Genomic DNA, 15,971 nt, shown 5'->3' with positions numbered 1-15,971 from the left:
CACTCATGAAAATTGACTGAGAAGAGTCAAAGATGAAAGTGTGAATGAATTACTATTTATACAAAGAAATGACCGATGACATGATGATTCTACTGTCACCAATGAACTTTAATAAATGATAATAAATAACATTACCTTAAATTTAATCTAGTAATTTAATTAAATTTACACTAGTAAAAAAAATGGTTGTTAACATCGATTTTTTTAAAAACTGATATTAACAAAAATATAATGACATATTCGTAAACAACGTGAGTTCATTAATCTCAATTTTGGAGTTATTTTTTGAGCTTCCGAATGTATAGATTATGAGATCCTAAGTATCAAATGGTGACAATTATATATTTATATGTACACCGTTCAAGTCATATATGATTTCCAAAAAAAAAAAACCATCCAGGTGTTGGCGAAAACAAAATATGGAACCGTTCTTACAGTCACGATATACAGAACCCATCATCACACCTGTATAAAAGCTTGACTAAAAAAATTTACACTTTCAATTGGCTTTGATCTGTTAAAGATATATCTACTTTGGAACTATGGTTTGCCTGGACCTGTAAATTAACGACAATCATCAATTTCACAAATGATAATTGAATCAAGAGCCTAAAGAACATAATCAGAATGAGCATAGTACATAAGAGATGATCTAACAATGCCTTTCACAGCAAAGAAAAAACGCACGTATCACAGTCCATTCTCAAAGGGCCTTGACTAACCTTGCTTTCTCTAATTTTGTTATCACTTCTTGCATAGCATATATTGTCATCTTCTTCACCTGTTTCAAAAGAAGCAATCAAGGGGAGAAGTTACAAAAAATCAAGGTACGAAACTGTTGACATGACAATATAATACAACTGTTTGCAGATTGCCAAGTTTAGCTCTTACTGCACGTCAATAAATTAATTCTAGCAGAACCAAACACCAGGCAGAAACCACACCCCATCATAAGCAGAAGAAAATCGCTCACAATTTGAACTCTTCTAACCACATGCCTTAAGTTCAACTGTAAATAGCCATCTCCATTCCCCAAAATAGTCCTTCAAGACCAACTTGATCCCAAAAGGACATTGAATTTGAAAGACCAAGTTGACACCAAAAGTTGACAGTATCAAACAGAAAATACATATATTTTTTAAGGATCAAAATTGGTTCTATAAAACCAGTTATTAGAGCTTTGCAGGGAAATTAATTGGCCAGTGGTAAAACACAGTTTTAAGTGGGCAGAAGAAAGTTTATACATTTTCATTGATCATGCATGTGAGTTCTTCTGACTTTAAGCACTTTTGTTTATGGTTTGTGAGAGAAGGAAAAAGTAATGTGCAGAGAAGCATAAAATATTTTATTGAAAATATAAAGAGCACAAAGTATAACAAATACATCCCTTATTTTTAGACATAACAGGATAATTTTAAATTTAAAAACAGAATCATAACTCCAAATGTAACCCACAACCATAGTGGTCAATATCGGCGTAGCGGAGCTGAGCGACCGACCTCAAAATTGGGATAGCGAGATAGGAGATAGTGGGATGACCGTTATTTTAATGTTTTTTTATATACGTTAAATAATTAATAATATGTATATATATAAGTGCAAAAACAGAGAAAATAACTGAAAACATAGTTACTTAAACAAAAGTTACAAAACATAAAGTAGAAAGTCAAACAAATAAAGGGCTTAAAGCCTTAATCCCTCTAAGCTAAAGCCTAAAGTAACTATAATAATAGACAAGTAGACATTAAAATTCAAATAGACAAATGCAAATTTCTTAATACTAAATTACTAATCAGAATCTTCATTCTCTTCAAGATCCAAGTCATTGTGTTCTTGAAATCCATCACTCTCACTAGCATTATAATTGTACTCTTCTTCCCCCTCATCTCCATTCTCTTCTTCCACTTCCACCACTTTTTTTCCTTTTTCATTGTAGGTGCAAGTGCGGCTGCTGTCTTGTTTATATGTGTTTGACTCTTGTGTTTTGTAAAGGTTCACCAGCCCCAGTTGCCTCAGCACATCTAACCAATTCAAATCATCATCCTCATCAAAAACCAGATCAGTACCAGCTTCTTCTCCTTCCGATTCTTCCAATAACCACTCATTGCTATCATCAATATCATTTAAAGCAATAGGATCAATCACATCATGACACACAAAGCGATCTAGAAGAGCTTGGTTATACTTAACATAAACCAAGTCTTGAAGCTTTTGGTGTTCAAGCTTACTTCTCTTCTTTGAGTGAATCTATAATAATTTAAAAAACATGAATGTTAGTTACTTAGTTTCAATTTCAGCTTCTAATGTTTCATAATTTAAAAACATGAATGTTAGTTACTTACATGCTCAAAAGTACTCCAAATCCCGATGAGCTACAGGTCAAACTTAAAACTTTAATGGCAATGGTTTGCAAGTGTGGTGTTTTCCCTCCATACAATTTCCACCACTCAGCTGTAAAATGCAATTCATAATCATATGCATTAGCATTTACACAGATTATTAATTAATCATTCAAATTTGTAAGTGAATTTTCCCACTTACCAAGAGATATTTCAGTCCTTGCTTTCATTGCTACAGTCATACCAAACCTCTCTCCAACCCTTTTATACACTAGCAATTGTTTATGAACTTCAACTACAAAATCATCATCTTCGTTAAATCTATCAGTACATTTGTAGAGGACATCCACCACTTCATTATCATTGTCAATGTTTGGATTGGTGTAAAAGAACTTCGGATTTAGATAATAACCCGTTGCATGCAAAGGGTGGTGAAGTTGGCAATCCCATCTTTTATCAATGATTGCAAAGATATCCTTGTACTTCCTTTCATTGTTATTGAAAGCTCTTTGAATTGCCTCTTTGGCCCTATCCATTGCTTCATAAATGAAACCCATTGCAGATTTTTTTTTTCATTATCCACCAACCTCAACACACTTACAAGAGGCCCCATAGCCTTTAAAGTGTAGACAACATCATTCCATAGTGATGACATAAGAACAACATCTATTACTTGCTTCCCCTTGGTCTCTTTAGCTGCCTTAGACTTCAACCATTCATCCGAAGTAAACATCCTTTTAAGATTGGCCTTTTGCTTATGCAATCTTTGCAAAGTTAAGAAAGTGGTAGCAAATCTTGTAACTCCGTGTCTCACCAATTCAGTTTTTTGTGTGAATTTCCTCATGATGTTCAAAGTCAATGTATGGTTGTAAATGTAGCTTACAAGCTTGATGCCTCTTTGTATAACCCTTTTTACTTTTGGAATCTTTCCAATATCTTCTAGTCAGGACAATGTGCAACACATGGAGTCCAAAATATTTTTGGTCTCGTGACTTCTAAAATTTTACCTAAAAAGATCAAAATCAATAAACTTGTATGAGTAGTGTAACAATTAAAAGTTATAACTATAAAAAAAAAACCTTCATTAAGCATGATTGAATTCTCACCCGCCAACACATAATTACTTCCATTGTCCGTCACCACTTGAATAACATTCTTTTCTTCAATCTCCTCAACAAAGCTATCCAAAAGCTCAAAGATCTTCTGACCAGTCTTCATGTATTCAGAAGCATCCACACTCCTCACAAACTGTGTTCCCAATGAACAATTTACCAAAAAGTTAATCAAAGTTCTATTCTTCCTATCCATCCAACCATCTGACATAATTGAACATCCATATTTGATTCGCTCCTCCTCATGACCCCTCAATAAGCCCTTCGTGTATTCCAACTCTTTTTTAAGGAGTGGAACTCTCAATTCATGATAGCTTGGAGGCTTTAAATGAGGACCATAGCTTCCAATCGCCTCAATCATCAACTTGAAACTTTTTGATTTAGCAACATTGAATGCTATTCCATTCCTAAAAAAGAAACGAGCAATGTACTGAACTGCCCTGTCTCTTGCAGCCTTGTTATAAGACTCATTTACACTTGTTTGTCTCATGATTTTTCCCAATTTGATACTTTCTTCAGGTTCTTTGGAGAACAAAAAATCAAGAGGGCCTTTTTTATTTGTGATCCTCTTATTGGAAGCAGTTGAGGAGGCTTCATTTGATGTTGTTGGACGCTTTTTTCCACTTTTAAGTCTTGCAATCTCTAGGATCCCATCTTCCTCTTGCTCGTCTTCTTCTTGCATTGCCTCCATGTATGCTGCAGTTTCAGCTATTTTCTTTTCATAAGCAGCAATCATTTCTAATTTAACATCCTCCGGCACTTTCTTACAAGAACCCACATCTCCTTTTATTTGACGATTTGTGACAAAAATAACAGGTTACACTCTTCCTATTATTTTTATCCTTTAAACTTTTCCATTTCCAAAAGACATCTACCCTATCACCCGTAGGCTTGAACATTCCCGACCCCTCTGAATTTAACATTTTGTAAGGAGACTAAAGCACTGCAACCAAATAAAAAATTACATTCTCTTTCATGCACTCAATTATCACAAAAGTCCAAAAAAAAAAATCATGCATGATTGTATGATAGAGAGCTCATTTTATCATCCAACGTAACCAATTAAATACAAAAAAAGCTCCTGTCATTTTATCATCTAACGTAACCAATTAAATACAAAAAAAAGCTCCCTATCATTTTATCATCTAGCGTAATTAAAATGTATAAAAATTGAAACCAACAAAAATTGAAAAATTAAACAAAAGTTCCTATATTCATCGGAACTAAGTACAAAAAGATTAATGAGTAGTGTAACAATTAAATACAAAAAAAGTTCCTGTCATTTTAATCTCTTTTTTATCACATTATAAATCTTATCCTACTTATATTTTTCTCATTTTTCTGTTCTGTTTTATGAATAAAAACAAGTATCTACATTGCAAAGGTCAAAATAGCAAACCACCTATCTTATATGGGGAGCAATTAAATTTTCTCTAGAAACAAAAATTAATAAGCATATTTAGATAGATTTCTTCTCTGAAAGGCTTCAAACAATTTAATAAAAAAAATCACGAAAGCCTACGCAGGAGTGCAGGACGCACAAAACAATTTAATAAGCATTCTTTTCACAGTCACGGTCACACAAAAAAAAATCATATAACATTTTTCAAAAAACAAATAAAAAGAATCACAGTCGTGTCACACAAAAATTGCTATCGGGGTCAACAGCTCACGTCTTCCTCACCTCAAGCAAGGTGGCAGTGCAGCGCAGACTCGTCGTCGGGGCCGCTGGACACAGGACACAGGTGTCGGGGTCGCAGCTTCACGGGATGCAGACTCGTCGTCGTCCTCGCAGCTTCGCCGATCGCAGTCACAGGTTTGGAGAGTGGAGACTACGGTTTTCGAATGGTCTGGACGGAGAGCTGGCCAGATAATACAAAAAGCAAAATACCAAAAATACCCTCACTTTCCTGCATTAAGTGAGGCCATTTTCAAAATTTTCATGGTGTCACTGTAGCGGCACGAAAATCGAATCCAGATCCCACGCCACTACGACCCTCTTCGTTGTGGATGGGTGCCGCGCCGCTCCGCTCCGCCGCAATAGCAGCCGTTACGCCCGCTATTAACAACTATGCCCACAACAAACTCCTAAAAACTAGGAAAGAGGTTACAGCTGTTATGGGCACATTTGCAACAAATCTCCTCCTTGCCTTAACAATTGCAAACTCAATTTAATTTTCAAAAATTTCAAATCTGATTCTTGCTTTTCTTCTTAGATGGGACCACCACCAGATTATTCTACAGCTTATCCTTCAGATATTGAATAATTTGACTTGTATCCATAGCTCCTTTTACCATCACCAAATCCTTGTCTTTGTCAACATTCATAGATTCCACACCTTTAAACATCAGAGAATGCTTTTTGGAATTTTTGAAATGCAACTGTCATTGCTCAAATTGATCTTCCAAACCATCTCAAGCTTTGTAGGCTTATTCTCTTGAGGCTTATGGTCTTCAAGTTTTATCTCATGCAACTTCTTTGGTTGTTTCTTGTCACCATTGTCATCTTGCTCGTCTTGCTCCTTCATCAGATCTAAGGAAAAACTCTTTCCTTTCATATGAACTTTGAACACTTCTAAGTTGCTTGCATCTTTAATCACACAAATTGTGTTCAAAAGACACCTTATAGCCTTTTGCCAACAACTGAGAAACACTTATCAAATTTTGATTAATCTCAAGAACATAAAAGACATCAGAAATTAATTTCGAATCTGAAAGACCTTTGTTCCTATGCCATTCACAGCAATATGTGCTCCATTTCCGATTCTTTGGAAATAACAGTCTTGTTGAGCTCTTTGAAGAGCTTTCAATCATGAGTCATGTGGTTTGTACAACCACTATCTATAAGCCAACCTTTTTTTTTGGAGTTGTTGGTTGTAAAGCATGATGTTGCAAAGAGTTGCTCCTCTTCTAGTTGATCCTCTGCAACCTTGACCTCCAGATGTTGATGATGAGGCTTGCATATCTTTTCCACATGTCCTAATTGACCACACTTGTGGCATTTCATATCTGGCCTCCACCAACACTTGTGTGGGTGATTATTTTTCTTGCAATAGGGACAAGGAGAAAAGACACATGTATCATTGTTTTGGCTGTATTTGTTACCTTTGTAGTTCTTGGCTTGAAATGCTCTCTCTACAGATCCTTCTTGCCTCAAAAGCCTCCTTTGTTCTTGTGCTTGTAGTGCATTCAAAAATTCTGCCAGAGTAATGCTTGATAAATCCCTTGAGTTGTCCATAGATGCAATTGTGGCTTCAAATTTTTCAGGCACCGTGACTAGAAATTTTTGAACAATTCTATCATTTGAAAAATCAAAACCAAGGAGCCTTATATTGTTGACTATGTCAAGAAGCCTGCCAGAGTATTCCTTAATTGTTTTTGATTCCTTCATTCTCTGAATCTCAAATTCTCAGATCAAGTTCAGCGCTTGCATCGCTTTCACCTTTTCATTTCCATCATACTCTTGCTTCAAAAACTCCCAAATATCATTGAGTGTTTTCAGCATAATTATTCTGGTCAGCATAGTGGATGATACTGCTCCAGAAAAGGTTGCTCTTGCTTTTGACTTTCTCTGTTTCCTCTCTATTTGAGCAATCGTCAGATTATCTGATAGGGGTGGAACTTCATACACATCTTCAACGGCTTCCCATAGATCACAAACATCAAGATAGGCTTCCATTCTAACAGCCCAGAGGTGGTAATGTTTACCATCAAACAATGGAAGCGAAATTGGAATGGATGAACCTTCTGTATTCATTCTGGTGTGTGTTTTTGTTTAGGAATTATGGGTAGGCTCACTCAATCTCACAGATCCCTTAGATGAGAGCTCTGATATCAAATTTGTTGTTTTTGGGTTTGAGAGAAGGAAAAAGTAATGTGCAGAGAAGCATAAAATATGTTATTGAAACAGCTTTTTTATATAAAGAGCACAAAATATTTCTAGGCATAACATGATAATTCTAAATTTAGAAACAGAATCATAACTCCTAATATTTGAAATGTAAAACAGAAACAAATTAAACTCCTAAAAACTAGGAAATAGGTTGCAGCTGTTATGGACACATTTGCAACCAAGAGGTTTGCACACAATTTGTGCTGCAATTACCCAATCTTCAGGTAATTCAGGACTTCTGCTTGTTTGAAATAGGTGGAGTCAATGTGATACTTGGATGAGTGATTACAGTCTCGGAAAAATGCAGGCTAATTTTAACGAGTTGGTGATTAAAGTGAGTGTAAGTGGAGCAAAGGTGGAGACTAAGTAAGGGAGATCCATCTCTGTAACGAATGGTAGCATCATTGAAGGTATTAATGATAGAGTTGAAGAGGGATGCTGACTTTGATACAACAAGAGGTACAAGCCACAGGTGAAAGTGTTGGAAAAGTTACGGCAAAAATATCAGGCCATATTCCAAGCATCCAGCAAGCTACCGCCCCAAACACCATGTGACCATAAATATATAAAACAATTGCCTAATACAAAATCAAAGACTAAAAAATGTAGATGCTACTTCTCAAAACAATTGAGAAGCAAATAAATGGCGTAATCAAATAAATGATAAAAGTTTGGCATACCTCCAATTTGTCCTCAGTAGACCTGTGGTTTATTGGAAGTGTGCGAAACTCCTCCGTCAAACGAAAGCACTCCCCAACATTTTCAGGAGAGACAAAATCCAAAGCAACCTTAATACATGACTGCAAAAGGAAGACATATATCATGAAGAACACTTAAAAGACTACTTGAAATAAAACCAATCAAGCCACAAAAAGTAAACTGGTGGTTGGGGACTTGAATAGTTTTGTAGGAAATAATAGATTCAAACCTCCAGTTTCATTGTATCAGAAAATAAAAATAAGAATTACAATAATAACAAAAGGTAATCAAATGTGTTAAAAAATACACAAGTGAACTGAAAACTTTAGATGAATCAACAGTTTTCACTTTCTACAAAGGCTTGCTTTGCTAATGAAGGACCTAGGCTTAATTTCAGGTAGTAGCCAAAGATACTATTATGCCTACACTTCTAAGAAAACAATATATTGTGCCTACAATAAATATGAAACAAATTCACCAGGTATGTTCACTTTACCTTCAGATTTCTGACTTGGTGAGGACAACCAGCTGGAATGAAAACAGCATCTCCTAACTTCTGAGTAAAAGTCCAGGGCTCAATTCCTACAAGAAAATACAGAACTGTTAATATAGAGACCAATTCGAACCCCTCCCACCAATCAAAATATGTAAAATTATGTGTTACTAACCATACTCCTCCTTAAGCTTCTTCTTATGCTCCATAGTCAGATAGAAGGTCTGGTCATGGATGGGGTGAATAACCTACATTACCAAAGGACTCCATTCAAGAAAAGAAAAAGTAAAAGCCCAACGACTAAGGAACTCAGACTGATCGATTATCTATATAAATCAAAACTTCAAAACTGCCAAAGCCAATTGCATAATCATATTTATTTGAAATAACAAACATTTTGGACTCGTAATTACACCATAATGCTTTTCCGTCTTTGTTTAAGGAATGGACACAGTAACATCTGTTGTCCAACATCAGTGATCACACCAATACAATTCAGTACCCATAATACACAAATGGAAATCATTTAACTTCATTTTCAAAATAAACTATTCACAACTTTTTTTTTTACCACTATTTATTAGAGCTTGATCCGTCACCCAATCCTTTGACAAGTATATTTAATGAAATTTTTATCAGAGCAAAAATAAGGGAATGGGAGAATGCTAATGTTATAAGCGTGCAAGCCTCCAAATATTACAAATATAAGCCAGCACTAAAACTATTTAGCTGGAACCACAAACCAAGCTTTATTAATGACTCATGTTGACAATTAGTATCCAACACTAATTTACCTGCTTTAAAGGACAGCAATGAATATGCCTAAACTCTCTGAAGTGCTTCTTCAGATATTCCTGCAATTTAGGTACATCCTGTCTCCGAAAAATATCCCAGAGAGCACCTTCTGAAGCATCCCCCCTAAACAAATCACTTTCTTGTATAATTTTTACTTTGTCAATCTCTTTCAGATCTGATCCGCACGAAAGACCATCCTCATTAGCAACGACAACCTCAATACCACCAGAGGGTTGATAAAACTGATCAACTTCTTTCCCATCACATAAGTTACCTCCATTTTCCATGACTTGTACACAATTTTGCTTGTCTGAAGCATTTGTGGTAGAAGATGAATTATTAAGCACGTTATGATTAGTTTCTCCATCCTGATCATCACTTAGTAGCTCCCTTTTGTCTTGCTCAAAGTGATTTTGTTTCAACTTCTCAACGATAGGAAGTTGCTCTGGTTCCAATTTCACTTCAGCAATATGAGTCAACAGATTTACCTAAAATAGCCAAATTATTAAAAGAGATACTTAAATTTCTTCTGTAATGAGCATGCACTCAGCCACATTCAGCAATAAATACAAAACACTGGCAATATTTGATCCGGAAAAGCTAAGCAACTGACAGAAGTATATGCTAATTACAGATCTCTAATTCAAAGGCATCATTCATTTCAAGCCTTTAAAAATAGTAATATAATTATTCCACCAATCATAACAAGATTATTTTTTCTAATAATCAATCAACATTAAAACAGCCAGCACAACAACATATCAAATATAGAATCAAATGGGAGTTTATGGACTGAAGACATTGCACGGAACAGAAAAACTATAACATGGAGTTGAGCGACAATCTGCTCACAAGAAACAGAACAGAGAACTGCAATGGCTTATGCTTATCAAAGACAACAATTAATACATCCTACAAACTATGCACCTTCCTTCCAATATCATACCTTAAATAACAATCTAAAGTTCAAATAATTCAGAAGAAATCATTGAAAATAACAGGCCAGGAAATAAATAAGAAAATAGAGCATACTGCATCAGACATGTCACAATGAAGCTTAGTCACTGAATCACCACGTCCAAACTCCTGAGGAAATCCATAAGCAATATATGTCTTTGGCCCCATGTCTGGCTTTAGAGAACCATCAGGCAACTTCACAGCAAGGTTAAGAGCACCTTTGAGAGGATCAGTATATTCCTTGAAGGGCAAGGAAGATATGAACTCAGCACAATGACGAGGCAAACGTTCCTCAAATAAATTAGAAGGCGGCCAATCTTTTAATTTCAATATCTGAGGCCAACCAAGCCAATCCTGACGACCTTTTGTATACCCAGTAAAGAATTGGTGGATATTAATTACTGCCTGCATGTAACCAACTCAAGTAAAAAATACCAAAATCAAAAGCAACAGAATAGTAAGCAATTAGACATATCAAGTAAAAGCAGCAGAAAATTACTGAGTCAGTAAAATAAAGCATACATGATTTACTCTAGTCCGATTACAAAGCAAAAAACAATGAGTACAAGTTTGAAATAATATTTTCAACAATGGCAAGAAAACCTAAAAAGTAACTTTAACACAACATCTCCTAGATGCTGTGACTAAGCCTAGGAATCAGACAAACATACAAATAGGAAAACGGGCACAAAGGATGCAAGGGCAACAAGAAAGCATCGTGGTAGGCCAAGCAAGAACAGCCAAATGGGGCAGCGACATCAGATAGAAAGGAATTGAGATAAATTTCTACAATGATATGATAAGGAACAAAACCTAGTACTAAGAAGATGATGAAGTTGAAGATGATAGTAGCTAACACAATACCCATAATGTTGTTGGGATAGACAGAATAAAGCAAGCAACAAGGGCTTACAGTTTTGACTAATATATGGACTAAACACAGAAAAATCTAGAAATGTGGTAATAAATTTATTTCAATATATTGTTCAAAGAGGAATTTAACATGTATTTAAAGAATAATATAAGCCTCCAAAAAGGAAACAAATCACCCCTAATCGAATACATCTCATAAACTTTCTCCTTGTTAGTATCCCTCAATTTTCTCCTCAACATTTTACATTTAATACATAATGTATACAGCTCAACACTTCTAATTCTAGTTACCACCCTAATGTGCGTGATCTGTTGACCAACATTCTACCTTGAACTGGTATCTCTTTATGACCCACAGACAGCAGAACATCTAAAATTGTTTCTTATCATGGAAGTATCCACCAACATATTTTAATTCTGATCATTCTATTGAATTCAGTAATTGACAATATTAAATGCACTTAAAACAACTCTGAATCCAGAAAAGGGTGCAGTTACCAAATTCAAGAAACATGTAGGAAATTCAACAACATAAAAACTGCTTCAATTAAATGATCTCAAAATGCCATTTTCGAGCATAGTGATTCCAATTAAATTAAGTACAACATTAAATAATTTAAACATGAGCTTCATGAGATTGAAGGTGAACAATGGAATTTGTGCAAGAATAGCTCCAAGTTCAAGATTGAGAAATTAAACAAACCTCACACCAATCTAAGCAATCAATTGCTTTCACATCCAAATGTTGATCATGGTTAGTGTTAGTTATCTGACGGCATGCACGCCACATGACAAGTGGTTCCCAGCTTAAACCAGATGTACAGTCAAGCACATTGCTGACAATGACAGGCTCCCCCTTTTCCCAATGCCACTGAAAATGCCTTAAATCATTGGGCTGTAGATCTACAGCCCTAGGACAGTATAAATAGTTGTCACTGGAATCTTCACGGAAAGCAGCCTTCCTCATATTGTTATAAATAACATCTGTGCTTCTATCAAGCCTCAAACATGAACAGAAGTTGTCAGGGTTCTTAACTACATCTTGAAGAGTGAATGCCTGTGCTAGTTTGTTTGCTTTATGCACTATCTTAGTGATAAAATGTTTGCCTAATATGGTTCTCAGTTCAAGGAAACCATGGTTACATTCACCATTGACTTTTGGACAAGGAATGTTACCATTACTTTCTGCATGCCACCCACATCTTGACCATTCACGAACCTCAGGCTTAGCATCAGCATTTGATGCATTTTGCTTTACCATTTTTCTTTCCTTTAGAGCCTTTTCTTTTTGAGCATGCATGTAATCATGACCTTGAAAGACAAACTCCCACTCAATTGGATCTGCACCACCTACAAGCTGCCCATTACGAAGCTCCCGGCAACAGATGAGACAAAGATCAAAAGAGCATTTTGTACAGCTTCTGTGGTAATCAAATATTGATGTTTTGCAGTTGTCACTACAAGAGAGTGGTAAGTTAGCAACTAAACAATGGGGATAACTGGGAAAAAACAATAAGTCAGAAAAATCCCAACCAGTACACACGCTCGTCTTTTGCATAATCTGTCTTTACTATATTTAGCTTTGAGACCGAGAGCCCTGCACAGTGCACATCCCAAAAGCAAATTATACAACAAAAAAATAAGGAAGCTGTACTTAACTCTGACCAGAGCATGAATTGAGATATAAACTTAAGCTATGCTGTGCATTCAAGAAAAACAGTAGTAGGTAAGTGGTCCAAGATTGAGAGAGACATAAATAAAGAACCAAAACAAGCAAACATTATCAAAACAAACTACATTAACAAGAAGGGGGAAAAGTGGAAGAAATGAGTTGAAACATGTAACAGTTAGGTAGTTCAGAAGCTAAAAGTTTATCAATGATCATAGTTATTAAACTCTCGAGTTAACTCACTAACTCTTACAAGTTTACAAGTCCACTTATCCCTACGAGTTCACTCGTGAGTAAACTCTTTTTAGTAGACTCTGGATATATTCTATAAACTCTAAGTAACCACAGTAGATTCTCGAATTTACCACCGAGTCAACAAGTTAAAAAAAATTAGACCAAAATGTAAGTCATTTTGGGTTGTTTTCTGTTTGTTTAGTGTTTCAACATATCTTCATTTAATGTGTTGTTCCCGAATAAAAAAATTCTCGTCTTTAATAACATCAAACCCCTGTTCTCTAATAACATCAAAGTCTCAATGGGAATGATCTACCACTACTATAACATCTGCAAGTTATTATCTAGCAATGATGCATTACTAGACTTGGTTATTTATGTATTGTGAAATTTATGATTTACTATTTTGCTTTATTATATTGTTGAAATGTTTAATTGGTATGTAATTTATAGATATTTTGTTATTATTTTTATATGAAGTAGACTCTTACGAGTCTACGAGTTGAATCCGCAAGTCAAGTTTATGGAACTCTCATCAGTTTACGTAAACTCTCGAGTTTGATAACCTTGTCAATGATTATAAAACAGATAATTTTTTCTTTTTTGCAGGTCAGATTTCATTGCAAAGAGATCTGTGGCTTCATGGCATCACTTCAAAACAATGGATTATTTGTGTATAGCATAATGTGTATTGGAACAAACATGCACCAATCAAACCTAGTTTTGCTTCGGCATGAAATTCATCTCTTTACATAAAAATATTGATTCACACATTAATAACCTTAATCAAGACTCTTAAAGGAAAAAAAAAATACCTTGCATCTTAGCTTCTATCTCATTCTCAATCATTTGTTCTTCATCCAACTGCCTTAAATACGGAAGAAGTACTTGCAGCAAATGCATAGAGTGTTCAATCTTGTCATCTTCATCAGTATTTGTTTTGCCTTTCATTTTCTACAGTAAACCAAACAGTAACATTTCCAATGTAGAATTCAGAAAATCCAAGGAAAAGTCAAGGTAGAAGGGGGGAAGAGCTAACTTTAATAGGTTCATCAGATCTCAAGCATGCTTTGCAGTTGCAATTACCACAGCACACAGGACATTCCTGAGCAATATCCTCCTCTTTCAAATGAGGATACCTTAACAAGCCACAGCAAAAACATCAAGGATTCACAACATTGGTCAAGTCATCATCATTCAAAACAAAAACTTGCAAATTTCGCAATAACCAAAAACACTGTCAAAACAGTAACAAGAAATAAGTTAAGATGAAATGGGCACAGGACTTGTAGCTGGCAATGCAGTGGGGACTCAGATAAACGTCATATAGATCTTACCCTACCAAACAAGACATACAATAACATGATATATTATAAAACAGTCATAGAAAAGAAGATAAAAAAAATGAAAAAGAGGTGAAGTTATACCAATTTCTTAAACAGGGCAAGCAAAATCTTTTCCGCTTACATTTTGTGCACCTTACTATCCTCCCTTTATCATTCCTCTGGCATTGATGGCACATTAAGGACTCCTCTTCAACAAACTGTAGATAGAGAAACAGAAATCAAATACAATGTTCATATGCAAAGTAAAACAACTCAAACAAACATTCATCTTTCTTGTTGAATGATAAATCACGTCACCTTGATGAATGGTGAATCAGAATTTCTCTTGATGACTTTTGGCAGCAGCATCCCCTCTTGTGTATTGTCTTTACGCGCCCTAAGACTATACAGTTTCTGAACGCCGTTTTGTGAAGAATCAGTAGTAGAAACAGGCACTTCAATCTCACCCTCATCACTCTTAAGCTTCTTTCTCTTTCTATCAACCCCACTTTCACCACCCTTTTCGTCTTTCTTGTCCAACAAATTGCCCTCTAATATCTTATTCTTCTTCTTTTTCACGTCTTCCTTATCCACTTTACTTTTCCTTCCACCCTCTTGAGCAGAAGAAGAACTTCCTGCCACATCATCATTCTTTTCAGCAAACTTGATCACCGTTTTGCCCTCATCGGCCTCACTCTCACCGTCATCCTTCGGAAACATCTTTCTTTTTCTACCGCGATTTTCGTCTTGAACATCATCTTTCTTGTCCATCAAATCGCCCTCTAACATCTCCTTCTCTTTCACATCCTCTTTATCCTTTTTACCTTTTTCGCCAAGCTTCTTTCTCACGCCTTCTCGATCAGAAGAAGAAGAAGAACCCCCTGCCACGTCATCATTGTTTTCGGCGAAATTGGTCGTTTTTTTGGCCTCATCGGCCTCACACCCACCATCAAAATCCAAAGATTTTGTTTCTTTCCGCTGCTTCATCCTTCGGAGCCCACGCCCCATGAATGGAAAGAATCAAGCTTTTTCGTTTGTATCAGTAGAATCACAGTGATGGTGGTGAGAAAGTGTTCAGCATAAACCAAATTGTGAACCCTAGCTTTCTTTCTGGTTGGGTCTTAATAGATTTGATTGGTCTTATAGATTTTAATTTGATTTCACTTGTGTTTTTGTCTCACACAAGCGAAGCGACACGTGCCTCAACTGTGTTGTGGGGGTCGATTAATAAATACGGAAACTCTGGAAGACACGAGAGTGCGAGGGTTTTCATAACAGGCGCCAATCTTAATTTTAAGGAATAATAAATTATTAATTAATTAATCGATTGAATAAATAAATTTAGATAAATAATCATTTTTGTCTCTCAATGTGTAACTTGTTGATAAATGCATCACTAAAAAATGAAAATACAAAATTTAGTCCCTTAAAATGTAAAAAATGCGACAAATATATTCGATCATTAATTTTCATCTGTCACCATTAATAGAATAGTTATGTGGCACGGAGGGACAAATTTGTTATTGAAATGATGGTCAACGTGGATTGCCAACATAGGGACATATTTGTTATAATATTTTTTT

At 35.5% G+C, this 15,971-nt stretch overlaps 1 protein-coding gene across 5 annotated transcripts; it reads right to left on the bottom strand.

Moving 5' to 3' along the window:
- Positions 1 to 321: 321 nt before the first annotated feature.
- LOC100780803 (putative JmjC domain-containing histone demethylase) lies at positions 322 to 15,580 on the bottom strand. Of its 5 annotated transcripts, none has more exons than XM_006603977.4 (13): positions 14,707 to 15,580; positions 14,491 to 14,606; positions 14,103 to 14,202; positions 13,879 to 14,017; positions 12,694 to 12,757; positions 11,864 to 12,617; positions 10,363 to 10,692; positions 9,330 to 9,818; positions 8,711 to 8,783; positions 8,539 to 8,624; positions 8,024 to 8,143; positions 723 to 781; positions 322 to 557 (listed from the first exon to the last, which is right to left on the bottom strand). In XM_006603977.4, the coding sequence occupies exons 1-13, from the start codon at positions 15,394 to 15,396 to the stop codon at positions 530 to 532; spliced, it is 3,048 nt and encodes a 1,015-aa protein (XP_006604040.1). In that variant the 5' UTR covers positions 15,397 to 15,580; the 3' UTR covers positions 322 to 529. The 5 variants fall into 5 exon arrangements, 4 of the variants coding, with proteins under 4 accessions (XP_006604040.1, XP_014627239.1, XP_006604041.1 ...); XM_006603978.4 differs by lacking the exons at positions 322 to 557; positions 723 to 781 and adding exons at positions 2,028 to 2,247; positions 2,343 to 2,451; XR_005890091.1 differs by lacking the exons at positions 322 to 557; positions 723 to 781 and adding exons at positions 2,578 to 3,346; positions 3,446 to 4,394.
- Between the last annotated feature and the right edge of the window lie 391 nt (positions 15,581 to 15,971).

This window comes from Glycine max, chromosome 19, assembly GCF_000004515.6.
Source record: "Glycine max cultivar Williams 82 chromosome 19, Glycine_max_v4.0, whole genome shotgun sequence".
Classification (NCBI taxonomy): Eukaryota; Viridiplantae; Streptophyta; class Magnoliopsida; order Fabales; family Fabaceae; genus Glycine; species Glycine max.
The sequence above is the reverse complement of the archived record's forward strand: the minus strand, read 5'-3'. Positions and strand labels throughout refer to the sequence as shown.